General features: G+C 37.4%; 1 protein-coding gene across 3 annotated transcripts in view; it reads right to left on the minus strand.

Moving 5' to 3' along the window:
- Positions 1-1,076: 1,076 nt before the first annotated feature.
- LOC145535846 (RNA polymerase II elongation factor ELL2-like) overlaps positions 1,077-24,942 on the minus strand; it is an 84,849-nt gene continuing 60,983 nt past the window's right edge. The window contains exons 1-3 of one of the 3 annotated variants that reach the window (XM_081564189.1): positions 20,149-20,222; positions 7,959-8,009; positions 1,077-3,414 (exon numbers count right to left, since the gene is read on the minus strand). In XM_081564189.1, the coding sequence (XP_081420315.1) occupies positions 1,548-3,414; positions 7,959-8,009; positions 20,149-20,156 (1,926 nt within the window). In that variant the 5' untranslated portion in view covers positions 20,157-20,222 and the 3' untranslated portion in view covers positions 1,077-1,547. Of the gene's footprint in view, positions 3,415-7,958; positions 8,010-20,148; positions 20,223-24,942 lie in introns of those variants that run through there. The other 2 variants (XM_081564190.1, XM_081564191.1) reach the window with 2 other exon arrangements.

The following is a 24,942-nucleotide window of genomic DNA, read 5'->3' on the forward strand; positions in this document are numbered from 1 at the left end:
TCTGACCAACCTAAACAGCATGTTAAAAAGCAGAGATGTCACTTTGCCAACAAAGGTCCATCTAGTCAAAGCTATGGTTTTTCCAGTAGTCATGGATGGTTGTGAGAGATGGACCATAAAGAAAGCTAAGAACTGAAGAACTGATGCTTTTCAACTGTGGTGTTGGAGAAGACTCTTGAGAGTCTTTTGGACTTCAGGGAGTTCAAACTAGTTAATTCTAAAGGAAATCAGTCCTGAATATTCGTTGGAAGGACTGATGCTGAAGCTGAAACTCCAATACTTTGGCTACCTGATGCTTTGAACTGACTCACTGGAAAAGAGCCTGATGCTGGGAAAGACTGAAGGCAGGAGGAAAAGACAGTGGTCTAGGATAAGACGATTGGATGGCATAACCGACTTAAAGGACATGAGTTTGAGCAAGATCCAGGAGTTGGTGATGGACATGGAACCCCGGCATGCTGCAGTCCATGGATCACAAAGAGTAGGACACAACTGAGCGGCTGAACTGAACTGAACTGATTTAAAAAGAAAATCAAAGGTAAACATAAATTTGGGGGAGTGTTTATCACTTTCAGGGGAGGTGGGACAGGGACACAGGAAAGATAAGAGAATAAAGGTACCTGCAAAGGACTTGGGAATGTTCTGCTCCCTAAATTGGTTTTCAAGTTGTTAAGTGTTCATTTTATTATTAGCCTTTCTATTGTACAAAACTGTCATTCTTTGGTATGTACTACTAACTTTCTGTTGATTGATGGAAACAAACATTTACTAAAGACAGTATTCATATTGTGGAAAACATTTAAAAACTTAACTTTGCAAACATAATAGTCCCTGTTTCAACTGGCAGTACTTTGAAGCTATAACATAGAATTGTTAGTTCAAAAGCTTTGCATGTTTGACCACATAACTTGTGCTCTCTAAGATAAAATCAAGTTTCATGCTTGATCAACAAATAAACTTAATGAAACAAAAATGTGTACTGCTTGATGAATCATAGTATTTTCTATAATTTTCTAAACATCTGTCTTTTAAGGATGAACTTTGATAAGTGTTAAAAAAAAGCAAAAGAGGCTATATTTATTCAAAAGCAATTTCCATTGCTCATTATAAGCTTTTATTTTTTAAATGTGTACAAGTTTTTTTTCAGTCAGTAGATCCTCAGAATGTTTTGAAAAGAACAAAAGGAATGAAAACAAATTTTGAGGTAGAAGGGAACAGTTGAAACAGCTTCAGCAGTACATAAAAAAAAAGGCAAAATAAAATAAAAAGTAAATGATAAGAATAGTAAAAATAAACTTAAAAACAAAAAGAAACATAAATCAACATAAAATAAAACAAAAAAAGTCAAATAAAAATAAAGAAACATAAAGCTAATAAAAATAAAATTAAAAAAAAATAAACATAAAAAGAAAAAGGAAAATTACAATAGTACTACTGATTGTTTCAACAGTGAAGCTTCATCCTTTTAGAATCTTAGAGCAAGTAATTTGGAATTTTAAATAAATAAGCTTACATTTATTTACTCTGGTCCTAGAACTATTCTCAGGCTATGACTGTATACACTGCTGGTCATAATTATTTATCAGCTCTTTAATGTGAGCCAGCTTGTTGTAGAGATATTGGCATCTGTGTTTTTCTTCAAAATAATTGTGATTCATCTGTTTCATCTTCTGATATTCTAGTGAGATTTTTTGATTAATATCTTCATATTCTCTTGAATCTGGAGTAAATTGCTCCTTTTTTGAAGTTAGATAAACAAATATTTTTGAAAAAGGCTGAAACTTTTCATGCAAGGCCTTATATTCCTCATAATCTACTCTAAATTCCTGCTCATAACGCTCACGCTGCTCAGAGGAAATTATAGTGACATAGCTAGTCAGATAATCTGGAAGCTCAGATGCTGAACAATTCTTCTCAGTGGGAGTGCAGACCTTTGCAAATTCTTCACTTGAATTTGGTTTTGCACCTTCATCTTGTCTTTCACTATCTGTCTGCTGTTCCTCCAAAATCTTAATACTGTACTCCTTGTTTTTTGTTTTATATTCTGCAAATTTGTATTTGAATTTCTCACCAGTCAACGAATGCTGTTTCTCCATATGCTTCGGATACTTCGTTGTAACCGAAATAGAGGTTAATGTTTGCGGAGAGTGTTTACCCTGCTGGCACTCAAAAATTCTACTGCTTTGACTAAACCTGTCAACACGTGGGTCTTGAGTCTCAGGTCCTTCTGTAATGCTGGAATAACTACACTTAGAATAGACAGGCTGAAGAGAATTTGAAGTCGGAAGGTGGATGTTGGGCAATGATGGAAAGCTAACACTGGTGATAGATTCAGAGCATGGTGGGTGACCCACGGCAGATATTTCACTGGCGTTATTCAAATGACCACTTGATGCTGACTGTTGTTTAGTTGTCAGGTGAGATATTCTAACTCTCTTGTTCTTTGAATAATCAATGTCAGCTGAATTGTAAAAATGGTCCTGAGAGGAAAGAAATATTTCATCTGTATTAGTGCCAGTAGCATTGAGATTTACTTTTCTGGCAAGCACTAACTCCAATGCCTGCCTCTCCAGGTAACTGTACCCAGGCCATTCTTTTTGGAGCTCTTTAAAAAAACAATTCTTTAAAGAATATGAAAGATTCTGAGTATTCAGATGAGCTACTTCATGCAAAATTTTTCCGAGAGAGTCCTTGTCCTCTGCACTCATGCCGTCTCTCTGAAGTCGAGCAAGAAGTTCAGATTTCCTGTAGGCCTTTAGTGCTAATAAGTGAATCACCCTCTCCCGATAGGGTCGTGTGTGAACACTATAGGGCACGCGTGATTTACGAATGGTGTAAGCCAGATTAAGAGGAGCTGTTTTTTTTCTCTCAGGCACTGGATCTGGACTAACTTGAGGTGCTTTCCTAATTGGCATTGTTTTTGCTACACATGGTCTTATGTATTTCAATTTGTTGCAGGATTTCTTCTCTGCCTGGCTCTTTCTCACTTGCATCAACAGCTCCGAGTAGATTGCTGTACACTCCATCTCGTTATCTTGTGTCAAAAGTAAGCAACTTGGCTGTAAAGGACAACAGCTGGAGACATCTTGCTGCATATGGTCTTGATGGTTGTCTTTATTCACATTCAACAACTGAAAGTGAAACCTGTATCCATCAGTAGGTGAACTGTCTGAGGAAATTTTCATAAGTTCTGGGACTTTTTGGAACTGAACATAAGACTGAGGCGTTACTGTGTTTCCACGGTTGCCACAGGAATCAATTGCCTGAATGGCTGGCGTGGGAAGCTGCCTTGGTAGCACAGAGCCATGGGCTTGCCTTGGCTCTATGTAGGCTTCCTCATCCACTGCCACCTCTCCTTCATGAAGTACCACTTCCCCCACTTCTCTGCTTCCAGAAGCTTTCATATAGTCATATCTGTAAAGATCAAAGTTTACACAGTAAAATACTTTAGAAAAGAATGCCTTCCTTTGGCTTAAAATGTGTCTCTTAGGCTGTTGTTTATAAAACTAAGAGAATTTTCGCCCATGTAACAAAAGCAAGAAGTGCCTGGTTGACATAGAACTTGGAGAGGTAAATGTGGTGGAAAGATCTAATCACTTTCCAATGTTCTTCCTTTCACATTTTTCATTCCTCTTCAGTAGGAACTGTTAACCTTAAGTGGAAAGTGCTGAATTATTCTCTGAGCTCAGTGCATAACCTCTTCCCAGTAAACCCAACATCAAGTAGAAGTACTTAGAGGATTAACAGAGGTCTCAAGCTTATGGAAACTAGAGGAGAGGGCTTCCACATAGTATGATTAACATTAATTTCTCCTTATATTTACTCTGACATGCATGTGGGCTGTTGAATCCTTCTTGGGATTGGAGCCTGCCCTATCAGCAGGCGATCTCACTTGATAGCTAAACATGCTATTTTGTTTAAATAGTGGTTAAAAGCCAACAGTTTAGAGGTGCTCATTTCTCTTTCTCAACTAACCATCACCAATGAGTGGAAGGACTTTTCAGCTCCTTAGCTTGCCCCTTCTGCCCATTATCCTGCTTCTTTGCATTCTTCCTAAAGATGGTCCTCAACAGATCACAGGATTACCCAGATAAAATTGCCCATGCTGAAAGAAATCTTGCAGCCATGTATGCTAGAGATGTACAGTGAAATTACAGAATGTACACAGATTATAAGAAATTATAACCGGTTCCAACAAATTTCACCCTAAAAAATATAAGGCACAATTCTTCCTCCTCAACGTCTTCACATTCTTAGCCCATCTTATTCTCAGATTTGTCAACCTTTACTGATGGCAGCATCTTTCACCTTATCACACAACTAGAAAACATCAACGTCATCTTCTGCTACTCCCTCAAACATACTTCTCATTAATTTCCCTCCAAAACAATTATTCAGCCACCAAATACATCATTCATCCAATAGATAGTTACCTGATATCTATCACGTGTCAAACAGTATTTTAGATGCTTGGGAATACGGCAATGAACAAAACAGAAGCAAACAAAAATCCTTGTTCTCATACTGCTTACATTCTTATCAAGTCTTTCTGCATAACATTCAAATCCACCCCTTCCTCTTCCACACCGCAGCCATTGTCCTAATTTAGGCCAAAAGCATCTTATCTAACATCTTGTCCTGTCTTCCTAACTTGATTTCTTGCCTGCCGTCTTTTCTTCTTTCTGTCTTCAAAATGTCAACTATGATTCCGGTCAACTTTACTCTAAAACAAGTCATAGTTCTCATTACTTAAAGAATAAAATTAATGAAAAGGTGCTCAACATCACTAATTATCAGGGAAATGCAAATCAAACCACAATGAGCACTTCAGACCTGTCAGAATAGCTATCAGCTAAAAGACAACAGATAACAAATGTTGGTCAGGATGTGTGGAAAAATGAACATTCATGAACTGTTGGTGGGACCATAAATTGGTACAATTACAATGAAAGACAGTATGGAAGTTCCTTAATCAGTTAAAAATAGAACTACCATGTGATTCAGCAATCCCACTTCTGGGTATATAGTCAAAGGAAATGTGAATGAGATCTCAAAGATATATCTCCACTCCCATGTCCATTGCAGCATTGTTCACAATAGCAAAGACATAGAAACAACCTAAATGTTCATCAGTTGTTGAGCAAATGAAGGCATCATCAATACTCTCTACTTGTTTCATTCATATTAGGTTCAGCCCATTAAATTTCTACTCAGCCTTAGAAGTCCCCCTCAAATGTCACATCCATACATAAGACCGTCCTCTACTCAAAACTAATACTTCCCTTCATGACAGTCCCAGAGCACAGTGGATCTATGAAAAACACCACACATCTTATCATTTATTACTCATGTGTCTGTCTCCTCTACTAGATTCTGATTGCATACCTGTGGCAACTACATTCTACACAAATTTGTATGACCTTTCCTTTTTGTCCCTAGTACCTCCCTCTAGAATTAGCAGGTGCACAGTAGAAGACACTCTCTAAAATATTTGTCAAAAGAATGAATAATAGTACCTTTGCTTTTCTCCTGGCAAAGATATATTACTGTCATACCAAGAGGTTAGATTAAGTCTGTTAATGACAGTGAGATGTTCTGTTCCTCTTTAAGAAATTTTTCTTGTTCTTGTTAAATTCCCAGTATTTTTGCATTTTAAAAAGTGAAATCACTGTTGCAGGGAGAATGCAAAATACTTCAGAAAAACCAATGAAGTACTGAAATATATTCAGCCATATAATGTTCTAATGTATGCACAAATGGTTTTTTTGATTCTTCCTGGAGACCTCTAGTAGGCACAGAAAGTAATAATATATCCTTCATTATCTTTATGCAAAATCTGGAAGAATAAAGTACTTCTAAGATAGTTCTATTCCTACTGTAAATGACAACAACAAAATATTACTTAGTAAGAGACTGAAAAGGGAGGCATAAATATGAAAATAGTACTAATAGACATAAAAGAAGACTTGAAAACATGGAGAAAGATTTCATGATTTCTGAAAAGATAACTGAATATTGTAAGGATGTCAACTATTTCCAAATTATTACATGCATTTAGTAAAATCACAATAAAAACTTCAGCAGGATTATTTTCTTTAAATCTATCAAAACTATTATAAAATTCAACTGCAAGAAGAGCTAAAATAATTCCTACAGAGGAGCTGATATTATAACATGAAGCTACAATAATAGAGTAAGGAACTAGCATAAGGCTTTGAAAATGAGTAAGAGTGAACAGATATCTGAGATAGCCCAAGAATTTATTTAATAAATCATTTAAAAGACCATCAGTAACCAATGTAAAAGGGTAGATCATTGCAAGAACACTGCTTAGACAAGTTGTCAACATTTTAGGAAAAATATCAAATTGGAGTCTCCTTTCAAAACATTGTAAATTATGATGTATCACAGAGTTAAAAAAAAAAAGAAAACATAAACATACCTGAAACACAACACTGTAAATTAACCATACTTCAATAAAAATAATTTTAAAATAGTAAATAAATGTTCATATACACACAAAATAAAACCATAATATAACAAAAGAATTAGAAGTTAATCATATTGGCAACAATAACATGAAAAAAAACATGAGCATAATTTATTGCATACACAATAATTGTCATATTAAAGTACACTCAAATTCTATCTCATCAAGGTCAAAAATTGGTACCAAAGTAAAGAAAGCTTGAGAAATAAAACTAGATTTCAGGGCAGTCTTAAGATGGCGGAGGAATAGGACGGGGAGACGACTTTCTATCCCACAAATTCACCAAAAGAACATTTAGATGCCGAGCAAATTCCACAAAACAACTTGTGAATGCTGGCAGAGGACATCAGACACACAGAAAGGCAGCTCATACTCTTCGAAAGGAGGTAGGACAAAATATAAAAGATAAAAAGAGAGGCAAAAGAGGTAGGGATGGAGATTCATCCCGGGAAAGGAGTCTTAAAAAAGAGAGAAGTTTCCAAACACCAGGAAACACTCTCTCTGGCGGGTCAGTGGCGAGCCTTGGAATCGCAAAGGGCAAAATAACCGGGAGGAAAAATAAATACATAATTAAAACCCGCGGTTTACGTACCTAACAGCAATTCCCAGTGAGCGTGCAGCGCAGACGCGTGCATCCCCAACTAGCAAGTGGGAAGGGAGGGGCGGGCTGCATTGCTCTGGGTTAGGACTGAACCTGAATGCCCCGCCAGCAATCTGAGGGAACTAGATTGAGACAGCAACCTAGACCGTGGGATAGCTTTCCCGTGAAAAGCGTTAACCTAAGACACTGCCAGGCCCGCTCACAGAACAAAGGGCTGAGCAGAGTAAACCAGCCGCAGACTGGCCCATCCCCTGCAGGAGACAGGCAGGGGAGGGCAGTCAGAGCCAGAAGGGTGGAATCACGGCCCCAGAGAGGCATCCTATACCAAACTGCAAACAGACCTCGCTGCTAACCAGGACTTTTTGGGATGCTGGAGGGTCGACACCCGCCGAGAGGGTTGCAGCCATAGATCAGCTCCCCAGGGAAGATCACGGCACACCTGGGAAGCTGCACCCATTGTACATCCAGAAAACTGAGCAGCTGGGAAGGGGGAAGGGAAAAAGGCGCAGCCTCCAACTGTGCTAGCCAAAATCCTGGTCACCGGAGCTGCTCGGACCTGGGAAGGGCACAAAACTCAGGCTCAACCAAGTCTGCGCCTTTGTGAAGTACCCGGAAACCAGAACCAGAGCAGCTTAGACCTGGGAAGTACAGGCAACCACAGGGTCCACTTCAGACAGTTCCCGGCCGTGCAACCTAGAGCCTGAGCAGTGTAGACTGGGAAAGCACACATGCCGTGAGCAGGGCAAACCCAGTGTGGCCGAAACATTGTGAGCACATGCCAGTGAGATTTGTTTGCAGTGTTCCTCCCTCCCCACAGCACGACTGAACAAATGAAACTAAAAAAAAAAAGTGATCACCACCACCCACCTTGTGTCAGGGCGGAAATTAGACACTGAAGAGACCAGCAAACAGAAGAAGCTAAAAGAAACAGAGGGAATCACTTTGGAAGTGACAGATACAACAGATTAAAACCCTGTAGTTAGCAGCGACTACATAGGAAGGGGCCTAGAGACCTTGAGAAGTACAAGCTGGACCAAGGTACTATCTGAAAATGAACTGACCCCACACTGTCCATAACAGCTCCAGAGAATGTCCTAGATATATTTTTGCTAGTATCATTTTTTAATTTTTTAAAACTTTTTTATTATTTTTTAAATTTTTTAAAATTTAATTTTATTTTCTTATTTTATTTTTATTTTTTATTTAAGAAATTGCCAAACTGTATTCACCAAAGTGACTGCATCATTTTACATACTCAACAGCAATGGGTGAGAGTTCCACAAAAAACACCAAGTTTTGACAAAGTTGCCACACATCTTTGCTAAAAATTGACATTGACAATCTCTTTAATTTAGTTCTTCAAATGGGTTATTTTTATTTTTAAGTCCCCTATTACTCCTTCAATTTTCATTTTTATAACCTACTATTACCTTGTAAAAAAAAGACCCTATTTTTATTTTTTTTTCTTTAAGACATTATTTTTAAAGTAAACTTCATATATATATTAAACTTTTTGTGACTTTGGTGGTTTTTTTCTTTCTCTTTTTTTAATATGGTATTTTTGAGAAGCTAATCTCTACTCTAGATTTTTAATCTTTGCTTTTTAGTATTTGTTATCAACTTTGTATCTTTAAGAACCAAATCTTCAGCACCCATTTTTACTTGGGAATGAGATCACTGGCTTGATTGCTCTCTTTCCCTTTTAACTCTCCTTTTTCTCCACCAGGTCGCCTCCATCTCCCCACTCCCCCTTTTCTTCTCTACCCAACTTTGTGAATCTCTTTGTGTGTTCTGGGCTGTGGAGAACACTTAGAGAACTGATTGCTGGCTGGATCTGTCTCTCCCCTTTTGATTCCCCCTTTTCTCCTCCTGGACACCTCTGTCTCCTTCCTCCCTCTTCTCTTCCCTGTGTAACTCCGTGAACATCTCTGAGAGATCCAGACGGTGGAGAGCACACAGGGAAGTGATTACTGGCTAGCTTGCTCTCTCCCCTTTTGATTCGCCTCTTCTCCTCCTGGCAACCTCTATCTCCCTCCTCCCTCTTCTCTTCCCCATGTAACTCTGTGAACCTCTCCAGGTGTCCCTTACTGTGGAGAAACTTTTCATCATTAACCTAGATGTTGTATCATCGGTGCTGTATAGATGGAGAAGTCTTGGAGCTACTGTAAGAATAAGACTGAAAACCAGAGACAGGAGACTTAAGTCCAAATCTTGAGAACACCAGAGAACTCCTGAATCCAGGAAGCATTAAACGTAAGGAGTTCATCAAATGCCTACATACCTACACTGAAACCAAGCACCACCCAAGGGCCAACAAGTTCCAGAGTAAGATATACCATGCAAATTCTTCAGAAACACAGGAAGATAGCCCTGAGCTTCAACATACAGGCTGCTCAAAGTCACACCAAATCCGTTGACATCTCAAAACTCATTACTGGACACTTCATTGCATTCCAGAGAGAAGAAATCAAGCTCCACCCACCAGAGCAGAGACACAAGCTTCCCCAACCAGGAAACTTGAAAAGCCACCCGTCTAACCCCATCCACAGCAAGGAACCTCCACAATAAAAAGGAACCACAAACTGCCAGAAAACAGAAAGGCCACCCCAAACACAGCAATATAAACAAGATGAAAACGCAGAGAAATACCCAGCAGGTAAAGGAACAGGATAAATGCCCTCCAAATCAAACTAAAGAGGAAGAGATATGGAATCTACCTGATAAAGAATTCTGAATAATGATAGTGAAAATGATCCAAAATCTTGAAAACAAATTGGAGTTACAGATAAATAACCTGGAGACAAGGATCGAGAAGATGCAAGAAAGGTTTAAAAAGGACTTAGAAGAAATAAAAAAGAATCAATCAATAATGAATAATGCAATAAATGAGATCAAAAACACTCTGGAGGGAACCAACAGTAGAATAATGGAGGCAGAAGATAGGATAAGTAAGGTAGAAGATAGAATGATAGAAATAAATGAAACAGAGAGGAAAAAAGAAAAAAAGAATTAAAAGAGATGAGGACAACCTCAGAGACCTCTGGGACAATGTTAAACGCACCAACCTATGAATCATAGGAGTCCCAGAAGAAGAAGAAGACAAAAAGAAAGACCATGAGAAAATACTCGAGGAGATAATAGTTGAAAACTTCCCTAAAGTGGGGAAGGAAATAATCACCCAAGTCCAAAAACCCCAGAGAGTCCCAAACAGGATAAACCCAAGACGAAATACCCCAAGACACATAATAATCAAATTAAGAAAGATCAAACACAAAGAACAAATATTAAAAGTGGCAAGGGAAAAACAACAAATAACACACAAGGGGATTCCCATAAGGATAACAGCTGATCTTTCAATAGAAATTCTTCAGACCAGAAGGGAATGGCAGGACATACTTAAAGTGATGAAAGAAAATAATCTACAGCCTAGATTACTGTATCCTGCAAGAATCTCATTCAAATACGAAGGAGAAATCAAAAGCTTTACACACAAGCAAAAGCTCAGAGAATTCAGCACCACAAAACCAGCTCTTCAACAAATGCTAAAGGATCTTCTCTAGACAGGAAACAAGAAAGGGTGTATAACCAAAACAATAAAGTAAATGGCAACGAGATCATACTTATCAATAATTACCTTAAATGTAAATGGGTGGAATGCCCCAACCAAAAGACAAAGACTGGCTGAATGGATACAAAAAGAAGACCCCTATGTATGTTGTCCACAAGAGACCAACCTCGAAACACAGAACACATACAGACTGAAAGTGAAGGGCTGGAAAAAGATATTTCATGCAAATAGAGACCAAAAGAAAGCAGGAGTAGCAATACTCATTTCAGATACAATAGACTTTAAAACAAAGGTGGTGAAAAAAGACAAAGATGGACACTACCTAATGATCAAAGGATCAATCCAAGAAGATATAACAATTATAAATATATATGCACCCAATATAGGAGCACTGAAATATGTAAGGCAACCGCTAACAAGTATGAAAGGGGAAATTAACAATAACACAATAATAGTGGGAGACTTTAATACCCCACTCACACCTATGGACAGATCAACTAAACAGAAAATTAACAAGAAACACAAACTTTAAGTGACACAATAGACCATTAGACCTAATTGATATCTATAGGTCATTTCACCCCCAAACAATGAATTTCACCTTTTTCTCAAGTGCACACGGAACCTTCTCCAGAATAGATCACATCCTGGGCCATAAGTCTAGTCTTGGTAAATTCAAAAAAAACTGAAATCACTGCAATCATCTTTTCTGACCACAATGTAGTAAGATTAGATGTCAAATACAGGGGAAAAACAATTAAAAATCTCCAACACATGGAGGCTGAACAACACACTGCTGAATGACCAAGAAATCACAGAAGAAATAAAAAAAACATATCAAAATATGCATAGAAATGAACTACAACGAAAACACAACAACCCAAAACTTATGGGACACGGTAAAAGCGGTGCTAAGGGGAAGATTCATAGCAATACAGGCTCCCCTCAAGAAACAAGAAAAAAGTCAAATAAACAACAAACTCTACACATAAAGCAACTAGAAAAGGAAGAAATGAAGAACCGAGGGTTAGTAGAAGGAAAGAAATCTTAAAAATTAGGGCAGAAATAAATGCAAAAGAAACAAAAGAGACCATAGCAAAAATCAACAAAGCCAAAAGCTGTTTCTTTGAGAAGATAAATAAAGTTGACAAGCCATTAGCCACACTCATCAAGAAACAAAGGGAGAAGAATCAAATCAACAAAATTAGAAATGAAAACGGAGAGATCACAACAGACAACACAGAAATACAAAGGATCATAAGAGACTATTATCAGCAACTATATGCAAATAAATTGGACAACTTGAAAGAAATGGATAAATTCTTAGAAAAGTACGACTTCCCAAAACTGAACCAGGATGAAATAGAAAATTTCAACAGACCCATCACAAGCACGGAAATTGAAACTGGAATCAGAAATCTCCCAGCAGACAAAAGCCCAGGACCAGATGGCTTCACAGCTGAATTCTACCAAAAATTTAGAGAAGAGCTAACACCTATCCTACTCAAACTCTTCCAGAAAATTGCAGAGGAACATAAACTTCCAAACTGATTCTATGAGGCCACCATCACCCTAATACCAAAACCTGACAAAGATGCTACAGAAAAAGAAAACTACAGGCCAATATCTCTGATGAACATAGATGCAAAAATCCTTAACAAAATCCTAGCAAACAGAATCCAACAACATATTAAAAAGATCATACATCATGACCAAGTGGGCTTTATCCCAGGGATGCAAGGATTCTTCAATATCCACAAATCAATCAATGTAATACACCACATTAACAAATTGAAAAATAAAAATTATATGACCATTTCAATAGATGCAGAGAAAGCCTTTGACAAAATTCAACATCCATTTATGATAAAAACCCCCCAAAAAGCAGGAATAGAAGGAACATACCTCAACATATAAAAGCTATATATGACAAACCCACAGCAAACATTATCCTAAATGGTGAAAAACTGAAAGCATTTCCCCTAAAATCAGGAACAAAACAAGGGTGCCCACTCTCACCACTACTATTCAACATAGTTTTGGTAGTTTTGGCCACAGCAATCAGAGCAGAAACAGAAATAAAAGGAATCCAGATTGGAAAAGAAGAGCTAAAACTCTCTATGTTTGCAGATGACATGATCCTCTACATAGAAAACCCTAAAGACTCCACCAGAAAATTACTAGAGCTAATCAATGAATATAGTAAAGTTGCAGGATATAAAATTAACACACAGAAATCCCTTGCATTCCTATACACTAACAACGAGAAAACAGAATGAGAAGTTAATGAAACAATTCCATTCACCATCGCAATGAAAAGAATAAAATACTTAGGAATATATCTACCTAAAGAAACAAAAGACCTATATATAGAAAACTATAAAACACTGATGAAAGAAATCAAAGAGGACACAAATAGATGGAGAAATATACCGTGTTCATGGATCAGAAGAATCAATATAGTGAAAATGAGTATACTACCCAAAGCAATCTATAGATTCAATGCAATCCCTATCAAGCTTCCAATGGTATTCTTAAGAGAACTATAACAAATTATTTCACAATTTGTATGGAAATACAAAAAACCTCGAATAGCCAAAGCAATCTTGAGAAAGAAGAATGGAACTGGAGGAATCAACCTGCCTGGCTTCAGGCTCTACTACAAAGCCACAGTCATCAAGACAGTATGGAACTGGCACAAGGACAGAAATATAAATCAATGGAACAAAATAGAAAGCCCAGAGATAAATCCATGCACCTATGGACACCTTATCTTTCACAAAGGAGGCAAGAATATACAATGGAGAAAAGACAGTCTCTTTAACAAGCGGTGCTGTGAAAGCTGGTCAACCACTTGTAAAAGAATGAAACTAGAACACTTTCTAACATCATACACAAAAATAAACTCAAAATGGATTAAAGATCTAAACGTGAGACCAGAAACTATAAAACTCCTAAAGAAAAACATAAGCAAAACACTCTCTGACATAAACCACTGCAGGATCCTCTATGACCCACCTCCAAGAATATTGGAAACAAAAGCAAAAATAAACAAATGCGACCTAATTAAAATTAAAAGCTTTTGCACAACAAAGGAAACTAAAAGCAAGGTGAAAAGACAGCCTTTGGAATGGGAGAAAATAATAGTAAACAAAGCAACGGACAAACAATTAATCTCAAAAATATACAAGCAACTCCTGCAGCTCAATTCCAGAAAAATAACCATGAACTTCCAGCCTGCAGAAACGGACCCTCAAACACAGCAATCTAAACAAAATGAAAAGACAGAGAAATATTCAGCAGATGAAGGAACATGATAAAAAACCCACCAAACCAAACAAATGAGGAGATAGGTAGTATACCTGAAAAAGAATTCAGAATAATGATACTAAAGATGATTCAAAATCTTAAAAGCAAAATGGAGTTACAGACTAGAGACTAGAGACAAGGATTGAGAAGATGCTAGAAATGTTTAGCAAGGACCTAGAAGAAACAATGTAGAATAAATCAATAATGAATAATGCAATAATTGAGATCAAAAGCACTCTGGAGGGAACCAATAACTGAGGCAGAAGAGAGGAAAACTGAAGTGGAAGATAGAATGATGGAAATAAGTGAATCAGAGAGGAAAAAAGAAAAAAAAAGAATTAAAAGAAATGAAGACAACTTCACAGACTTCTGGGAAAATGTTAAACACCACAACATTCGAATCAAAGGTGTCCCAGAAGAAGACAAAAAGAAAGGGCATGAGAAAATACTTGAGGAGATAATAGTTGAAAACTTCCCTAATATGGGGAAGAAAATAGCCATCCAAGTCCAAGAAACCCAGAGAGTCCCAAACGGGATAATCCTAGTGTGAAACACTCAAAGACACACATTAATCAAACTAACAAAGATCAAACACAAATAGCAAATACTAAAAGCAACAAGGGAAAGCAACAAATAACACACAAGGGGATCGCCATGAAGATAACAGCTGATCTTTCAATAGAAAACTTCAGGCCAGAAGGGAAGGGAAGGACATACTTAAAGTGATGAAAGAGAAAATCCTACAACCAAGATTGCTCTACTCAGCAAGAATCTCACTGAGATGTGAAGGAGAAATCAAAAGCTTTACAAACCAGCAAAAGGTGAGAGAATTCAGCACCAGCAAACCAGCTCTTCAACAAAAGATAAATGATTTTCTCTAGACAGGAAACACAGACAAGGTTTATAAAAATGAACCCAAAACAACAAAGTAAATGGTAAAGGGATCATACTTATCAATAATTACCTTAAACGTAAATGGGTTAAATGCTCCGACCAAAAGACAAAGACTGGCCAAATGGATATAAAAACAAGACCCCTTTATATGCTCACCTCAAACCTAGAGACCCATACAGACTGAAAGTGAAGGGCTGGAAAAACTTATTTCATGAAAATGAAGACCAAACAAAAGCAGGAGTAGCAATACTCAATTCAGATAAAATAGACTTTGAAATAAAGACCGTGATAAGAGACAAAGAAGAACACTACATAATGATCAAAGGATTAATCCAAGAATAAGATATAACAATTATGAACCCAATATATGAACACCTCAATACACAAGGCAAATGCTAACAAGTATGAAAGGGAAAATTAACAGTAACACGATAATAACAAGGGACTTTAATACCCCATTCACATCTTTGGATATTTCAACGAAACAGAAAATTAACAAGGAAACACAAGCTCTAAATGATACAACGAACCAGTTAGACTTAACTGATATCTATAGGGCATTTCACCCAAAAACAATGGAATTCAACTTTTTCTTACATGCACAAGGAACATTCTCCAGGATAGATCACATCCTGGGCCATAAATCTAGCTTTGGTAAATTTTAAAAAATTGAAATCATTTCAAGCATCTTTTCCTATCATATTGTGGTAAGATTAGATATCGACTACAGGAAAAATACTATTAAAAATACAAACATATGGAGGTTAAACAACATGCTTCTGAATAACCAACAGATCACAGAAGAAATCAAAAAGGAAACCAAAATATACATAGAAACAAATGAAAATGAAACCACGACAACCCACAACAAATGGGATTCAGTAAATGCATTGTTAAGAGGGAGGTCCATAGCGATACCAGTCTACCTCAAGAAACAAGAGAAACATCAAATAAACAACCGAACTTTACATCTAAAGCAACTAGAAAAATAAAAGAACTTCAAAGTTAGTATAAGGAAAGAAATAATAAAAATCAGAGCAGAAATAAGTGAAAAAAAATGAAGGAGACTATAGTAAAAATCAACCAAACTAAAAGCTGGTTCTTTGAGAAGATAAATAAAATAGACAAACTGTTAGCCACACTCATCAAGAGAAAAAGGGAGAAGAATCAAATCAATAAAATTAGAAATGAAAATGGAGAAAACACAACAGACAACACAGAAATACAAAAGATCATAAGAGACTACTAGGAGCAACTTGGAAGAAATGGAGAAATTCTTAAAAAGTATAACTTTCCAAAACTGAACCAGGAAGAAATAGAAAATCTTAACAAACCCATCACAAGCATGGAAATCGAAGCTATAACAAAAAATTGTCCAATGTACAAAAGCCCAGGACCAGATGGCTTCTCAGGTGACTTCTACCAAAAATTTAGAGAAGAGCTAAAACCTATCTTGCTCAAACCTTTCCAGAAAATTGCAGAGGAAGGTAAACTGTCAAACTCATTCTATGAAGCCACCATTAACCTAAAACCAAAACCAAACAAAGATGTCCCCCCAAAAGAAAACTACAGGTCAATATCACTGATGAACATAGGTGCAAAAATTCTCAACAAAATTCTAGCAAACAGAATCCAACAACATATTTAAAAGATCATACTTCATGACCATGTGGGTTTTATTCCAGGGATGCAAGGATTCTCTAATATTCACGGATCAATTGAAGTGATACACCATGCTACTGCTGCTGCTGCTAAGTTGCTTCAGTCGTGTTCAACTCTGTGTGACCCCATGACGGCAGCCCACCATGCTCCCCTGTCCCTGGGATTCTCCAGGCAAGAACACTGGAGTGGGTTGCCATTTCCTTCTCCAATGCATGAAAGCGAAAAGTGAAAGTGAAGTCGCTCAGTCATGTATGACTCGTAGCGACCCCATGGACTGCAGCTCCTCCATCCATGGGATTTTCCAGGCAAGAGTACTGGAGTGGGTTGCCATTGCCCTCTCCAGTGATACACCATATTACCAAGTTAAAAGATAAAAAAAACATATGATTATCTCAATAGATGCAGATAAAGCCTTTGACAAAATTCAACACCCATTTATGCTAAAAAAAAACAAAACAAAACTCCAGAAAGCAGGCATAGAAGGAGCATACTTCAACATAATAAAAGCCATATACGAAAAACCCACAGCAAACATTATCCTCAATGGCAAAAAATTAAAAGCATTTCCTCTAAAATCAAGAAAAAGACATGGGTGCCCACTCTCACCACTATTATTAAACTTAGTTTTGGAAGTCCAAGCCACAGAAATCAGGGAAGAAAAAGAAATAAAAGGAATCCAGAATGGAAAAGAAGTAAAACTCTCACTGTTTGCAGATGACATGATCCTCAACCTAGAAAAGACTAAAGACACCACCATAAAATTACTAGAGCTAATCAATAAATATAGTAAAGTTGCAGGATATAAAATTAACACACAGAAATCCCTTGCATTCCTATACACTTACAATGAGAAAACAGAAAGAGAATTTAAGGAAATAATCCCATTCACCATTGCAACAAAAAGCATAAAATACTTAGGAAAAATTTTACCGAAAGAAACAAAAGACCTATATATATAGTAAACTATACAACACTGATGAAAGAAATCAAAGACGACACAAATCAATGGAGAAATATACCATGTTCATGGATCAGAAGAATCAATATAGTGAAAATGAGTATACTACCCAAAGTAATCTATAGATTCAATGCAATCCCTATCAAGCTACCAAAGGTATTTTTCACAGGAGTATAACAAATAATTTCACAATTTGTATGGAAACACAAAAACCTGAATATCCAAAGCAATCCTGAAAAAGAAGAATGGAACTGGAGGAATCAACCTGCCTGACTTCAGACTATACCACAAAGCTACAGTCATCAAGAGAGTATGGTACTGGCACAAAGACCGAAATATAGATCAATGGAACAAAATAGAAAGCCCAGAGATAAATCCACACACCTATGAATACCTTATCTTTGACAAAGAATGCAAAAATATACAATGGAGAAAAGGCAATCTCTTTAACAAGTGGTGCTGGGAAAACTGGTCAACTCCCTGTGCTGCTGCTGCTGCTGCTAAGTCGCTTGAGTCGTGTCCGACTCTGTGCGACCCCATAGACGGCAGCCCACCAGGCTCTGCCATCCCTGGGATTCTCCAGGCAAGAATACTGGAGTGGGTTGCCATTTCCTTCTCCAGTGCATGAAAGGGAAAAGCGAAAGTGAAGTAGCTCAGTCATGTCCGACTCTTAGCGACCCCATGGACTGAAGCCTTCCAGGCTCCTCCATCCATGGGATTTTCCAGGCAAAAGAGTACTGGAGTGGGGTGCCATTGCCTTCTCCGCAACTCCCTGTAAAAGCATGAAAATAGAACACTTTCTAACACCATACACAAAAATAAACTCAAAATGGATTAAAAATCTAAATGTAAGACCAGAAACTATAAAACTCCTAGAGTAACACATAGGCAGGACACTTTCTGACATAAATCATAGCAAGATGCTCTATGACCCACATCCCAGAGTAATGGAAATAAAAACAAAAATAAACAAATAGGACCAATTAAACTTAAAAGCTTTTGCACAATGAAGGAAACTATAAGTAAGGTGAAAAGGCAGCCTTCTGAATGGGAGAAAATAATACCAAACAAAACAACTGACAAAGAATTAATCTTCAAAATATAGAAGCAGTCAATGCAGCTTAATACCAGAAAACTAAACAACCTGATCAAAAAATGGGCCAAAGAACTCAACAGACATTTCTCAAAAGATGTACAGATGGCTAACAAATAAATGAAAAGATGCTCAACATCACGAATTATCAGAGAAATGCAAATCAAAACCACAATGAGGTACCATCTCATGTCGGTCAGAATGGCTGCCATCAAAATGTCTACAAACAATAAATGCTGGAGAGGGTGTGGAGAAAAGGGAATCCTCTTACACTGTTGGTGGAAATGCAAACTAGTGTAGGTACTATGGGGAAGAGTGTGGAGATTCCTTAAAAAACTGAAAATAGAACTTCCATATGACCCAGTAAACCCACTGCTATGCATACACAGCAAGGAAACCAGAATTGAAAGAGACACATGTGCCCCAGTGTTCACTGAAGCACTGTTTACAGTAGCTAGGACATGGAAGGAACCTAGATGTCCATCAGCAGAGGAATGGATGAGGTAGTTGTGGTACATATACACAATGAAATATTACTCAGTTTTAAAAAAGAACACATTTGAGTCAGTTCTAATGAGGTGGATGAAACTGGAAGCTATTATACAGAGTGAAGGAAGTCAGAAAGACAAAAACCAATACAGTATATTAATGCATATATATGGAATTTAGAAAGCTGGTAACGATGACCCTATATGCAAGACAGCAAAAGAGACACAGATGTAAAGAACAGACTTTTGGAAAATGTGGGTGAAGGTGAGGGTGGGATGAATTAAGAGAATAGCATTGAAACATGTATATTACCATATGTAAAATTGATGACCAGGGCAAGTTTGATGCATGAAGCAGGGCACTCAAAGCTGGTGCTCTAGGACAACCCAGAGGGATGGGGTGAGGAGGGATGTGGGAGGGGGTTTCAGGGTGGAGGGACACATGTACACCCATGGCTGATTCATGTCGATGTCTAGCAAAAACCACCAAAATTTTGTAAAGTGATTAGCCTCCAATTAAAATGAATTAATTTTTAAAAAAATTAAAAATAATTAAATTTCCCTTAAGGTGTCTAGCTTCCCTTGTTATTACCATGCAATAGATGTTTAGTTCACAAAGCACTGTGTTATTTGTTGAGATGACAAGCAAAATGACTACACATTAATGTGTTTTGAAAGGCTACCAGACAATCACTGCCCCATTTTGGCAAAGCATTCATAATTCTACCTGGCTCTCCAGAAAATGCTAAAGCAGCTAATATGACAAAACATTATGAATTGATCTTAGTATGCTTTGGTGATGCTTAAAACCTGCTTTTGACCATTGTGGTTCACTCCAGTCAATCTAACAAGGGTGCCAAACTCTAAACTCTGGGCAGTCCTCTGTAAGAGAGTAGGCATCATGGGGAGCTATTCCTCCCCGCTTACACCAGGTATCCTAGATCTTACTGATATCCATCCCATACCGTTTACTAGTTTTGTAGTCAAACAGAGTAGTAACCAGTTATATCCAGTCTGAATAATCTGCCAGTTATCAAACCTCTTCAGACCTGGCTTAGGTTAGGACTAATTCTACCATTTCTCACCTATCCATTGTCTTGATACAAATTCTGAGCCCTAGGAGAGCTCTACTGTCTCCTCCATGTGTCTTCACACTGTTAAGAACTTCGTTTGGTAGGGAACTAAGTACATTCCTTCCCTTCTAGAACTCTGACATCACAGGGAGCAGCACCCTCTAGCATGACTCACCTCCCACCTTAAAGTGAAACTCCCCTTTTCCCTAAGATGCTGGTTTATCTACAACCCTCTCAAAATGAGTCCACTTCTTTTTTCTGACTCTTTGTACCTCTGGGTTGTAAAATGAGAGCATTTCTTTCTTGCTTTCTAGTGTTAGTGATAGGAAAACAATCGATTATTCATTCACTCATGAAGTTACCCCCTCTGCTGAGGTAAAAACCACCTGGTTATAATCCTTATACCATCAAACTCCTAACTCTGGTCTATTCTCTCTGGTTTACTCATACCACTCTTTTCTCAGCAATACTGGCTTCAGCCATACTGACTTTTCTTTGTTTCCCTAAAACATACCAGTCTCATTCCTGCCTTGAAGACTCGGTATATTCTGGTTCCATGCTGGCTGTATTTTCATTACCAATCTGCCTCTTATGCTTCCACAGACAACTCTTTCTGTCAGTGAAGCCCCTAGTCATCTTCCTAGTCCCAGTTTAAGCACTCTTAATAAAGCATCTATTAGTCAGGGACTCAGCAAGAAACAGATGGCATGTCCAAACTAGAATAATTAAAGAAGGTTAGCTTAACTAAGACACTATTTACATATGGACATATGTAGGCAAACTTCAAGAGACACCATACTCTAGGGCAACTAACACCACTACAGCAGGAGACAAGGTAGGAGAGAATTAAATGGTAAGTGTGACATAGAGAAGCACAGATAGTCAAAGGACCAAACCAGCCCAGACAGTCATGTGAGGAGGGAGCTAGAGAAATGAATATTATCTATCTTTTTTATCCTATCTTATTCTATTCTACCAAACAATCCCCACTGGCCAAACTCAACCAGAAATTAGAGAACATTGTGTATTCCATACAAGTCAGCTTCCTGTAACACAGCAGATCTTCACTGATACTCTGGAGCAAATCAGTTTTCCCTATTAAACATCATGTAGCACTCTGTATTTGACAACAAAGTATATACATTATGCTTTTAGTAAAACTACTCATCCTTAGGTATTAAATTCTTGGAAGAAATTTTATATATATTATAATATACAGCCTAATGTTTTAGCTCACAAATATGAATTTGTGACAATGTTCATGTTTCTGTTGCTATGTATATACCAGTGAAAGTGAAAGTCACCCAGTCGTGTCTGACTCTTTGCGACCCCATGGACTATACAGTCCATGGAATTTTCCAGGCCAGAATACTGGAGTGGGTAGCCTTCCCCTTCTCCAGGGCATCTTCCCAACCCAAGGATCGAACCCAAGTCTCCCGCATTGCAGGCATATTCTTTACCAGCTGAGCCACAAGGGAAGCCCAGTAGTCAATGCCAAAGTCCTCCACAACACTGCAGAGCATACTAACAACACTGATGGCTTCAAAAGGCAATAGTTCCACCAAATTTGAAGGCACAGACTTGCGTGTATTAGGCTCATGCTTCTGTGTATGCATATGCACTTAATAAAGATTAACCTTATTCTTTGTAATGTTTCTTGTTTTTTTATTCAGAATTTTATAGCTTTATGGAATACTCTTCTCTGTACTAAAATTCCTTTCCCTAAATTTTCCACAGTAATCTGCTGCAGTGCTATGATCTGTTTTCCTGAAAATACCATGAAATAGAATAGTAGTCCACAATGACAATTGCAAATACCCTCTTTGAAGCAGTGTGTGGAGTATGATTAATTCAGTACTTCCCTTGTGTAGAAACCATTTCGAGGGAAGATTATGCTCCCACATTCCTATCTCCCTGAAATTGCCTGACTCAGTGCTGAGATCCTTGTTCCTACCAAAGTCATATTGTATCTTTTTTCCCTCTAATTCTCTAAGTAAAGAGTGAGAAAGTCAAATATCAAGACCCATCCTCTACAGGAACCTTAGATAGTAGCCATTCTCTTGTATTCTGATTGATCTCTTCAGCACTGATAGCCATTTACCTTTTGATTTTTAAGAAGTTTTGCTTTCCATTCAGAACTGAATATTACAAATGCAAATGTTCTTCAAAGCCCTGATTATAGTTCTAAAAATGCCTCCTTGCTAAATGAAATACCATTAAGACTAAAATTTCCCAAATCATGTAATAATGCTAAGCTCATTGTCAAATGACCTTTTGGACAACTGTAGGTACTCTTTGTGCTGTCTAGTAAAGACCAGCATTCACAGGGCCAATTGGGTGTTTGCTGAATCAGTGCAGTAACACTGTGTTTTATCACTGTTTTTAGCAGCCAAGACTACATAGTCAAAGGAAATATTCTAAACAGTGACTTCATTTTGTTAGCATAACCTCTGAAGGTAATTTAATCTGTTTCAGACTTTTGGCTCAAAGTCACTTTAATGTTCTCATATTTTTCTTTATTATAGTCTATTTTATGAGCTTTCATGAATTAAAAAAAATACCATTAAATAAGTATTCTGGTGTTCTTCCTGATGCTTTCAATTTGAGATTACATCTTTATCAGATTAGGAGAACTATCAAAGAGGGACAAACCCATTCAGATAATTTGGGGGACTAGCCATATTTTTAAAGTAATGTTAAGCTGGTGTTTTCATCCACTGAGCCGATTCCTTGTGTTGGTGATGTTTTAGAGATGGTTAGCTGGATTCAACATATTATATAGAATGCTCTATGAGTAACCTCAAAGGATAACAATGTCCCTTTATGACCTTACCATGAACTGAACTGCAAAAATCTGACCAGGATTATCAAAAGTGAGTAATTACACAGTATCATTTCTTAGACATTAGTCTGACTAATTCTGCTGGTGAATATACCACACGTTTCCTTACTTTTCCTTTATACTCAAAGAGACAAAGCTTGAAAGGACTTCAGCTTATTTTAGCCAATCCTTTCCTTTTATAGCTGAGGAGGAAACTGATGTCCAGAAAAGAGAAAAAAGATACCATAGGTAACAGTATTTTCCATATCTCAGGTCATCCTATTCCTCACTCAATGTTCTGTCCACATTTAGAGTATTAATGAAAACAGATAATGGTAAAGAAGAAAGTTACAGTCATAGAAGTAAATTGAGAAACTCAAAGCTGTAGTTGGTTTAGAGTGTTCAACATGGAAAGAAGTAATTTCAGTTGATTCAACCAACTCCTCACCCTGCATCCTAAGCCTAGAGTGGCATGAATGAAGCATTTACTATGATACACAGTCGCCTGTTTGCATAGATCCATGAGTAATGTACTGTAGTAATACTGACTTTGCTATATGTGGGGACATCATAAAAAATCACAAAACATTGGATCAACAACACGTTTATGTTATATCCAATTCTGCCAGTGTCAGAAGTACATCAGAGAAGGCAATGGCATTCCACTCCAGTACTCTTGCCTGGAAAATCCCATGGACAGCGGAGCCTGGTAGTTTACAGTCCATGGGGTCGCAAAGAGTCGGACATGACTGAGCGACTTCACTTTCACTTTTCCCTTTCATGCACTGGAGAAGGAAATGGCAACCCACTCCAGTATTCTTGCCTGGAGAATCCCGGGGACGGCAGAGCCTGGTGGGCTGCCGTCTATGGGGTCGCACAGAGTGGACATGACTGAGGCGACTTAGCAGCAGCAGCAGCAGAAGTACATGGCCATAAATGCCCAGAGATGAGCTGACTTTATGGAAAATTTGACCCCAATATGTCTCTGAACAATGTAAATATTTTTTTTTTCAAACTCACCTTTTAACTTTGATGAAATTCTCTTTTGAGGTGATCTCAAACATAATTCCAACACCAATTTCCATAAGCCAAATAAATTACAAGGAAATTACTTAGGAAACACTTGAAAGATTAAGGATAGGAACAGTGACAAAGATTAATTGATTTTTTACTTCAATAATCTGTGACTGGATAAATCAGATGACAGTTAGGAGCCTAGGGTTTCAAACCAAACTAGACATCTTGAGAGAAATTTAAAGTAACATCCATGAAAAAGCTCACTGAGCATGAGTTTCATATGAAGGCTGCAATTCGGTATTTTATATATAAAATAGAATGGAAAAATAATGATATGTGCATGTAATTGCCAACTTCTATTACCAGAGTTACTATTTATATTTATGAGAGAAATGCATATTATAGCAGAAAGATCCCAGCTCCTCAGTTAAGACAGACTTGGCTTTAAAATTTGACTTCACTCCATACTGTGAAATTAATTAACTTCTCATAAGTAAAAATTCCTCTATAAAATATAGATCGTTATATTAACTCACCAATTGCATTTTTACATCAAATTTTTCAGTAAATGGTAACTGAATCATGTTTAATGAATAAAGTCACCTTAATATCATCTCAGTCACTAAAATAAAAAAAGATGCTGGAAATGCCAAATATATAAAATAAAGATGAGACATTTTTAGCACATTGATATTTCTCTACTTGCCAATCAGAGTGTTTTATTATTTTTGAAAGTAACCTCTCTATGACCATTAAGCCAACTTCAGTACTTACTTTTGAGTTATTCACTTTTTTTTTCAAACATAAATCAAAGACATCACCTTGAATTTGAAGTATGTACCAAATACATACCCAACCTTATGCAAAATATTTTCTTTGAGTCACATTGTAAATTATTGGACACTGAATAACCATGCTGGTGTGTATTTTGTCTTAGTAAAACAAGAAAGGAAAAACATTAGGGAGGG

Source organism: Giraffa tippelskirchi, chromosome X (assembly GCF_054371585.1).
Source record: "Giraffa tippelskirchi isolate mGirTip1 chromosome X, T2T-mGirTip1v1.2.pri, whole genome shotgun sequence".
In the NCBI taxonomy this organism is placed as follows: domain Eukaryota; kingdom Metazoa; phylum Chordata; class Mammalia; order Artiodactyla; family Giraffidae; genus Giraffa; species Giraffa tippelskirchi.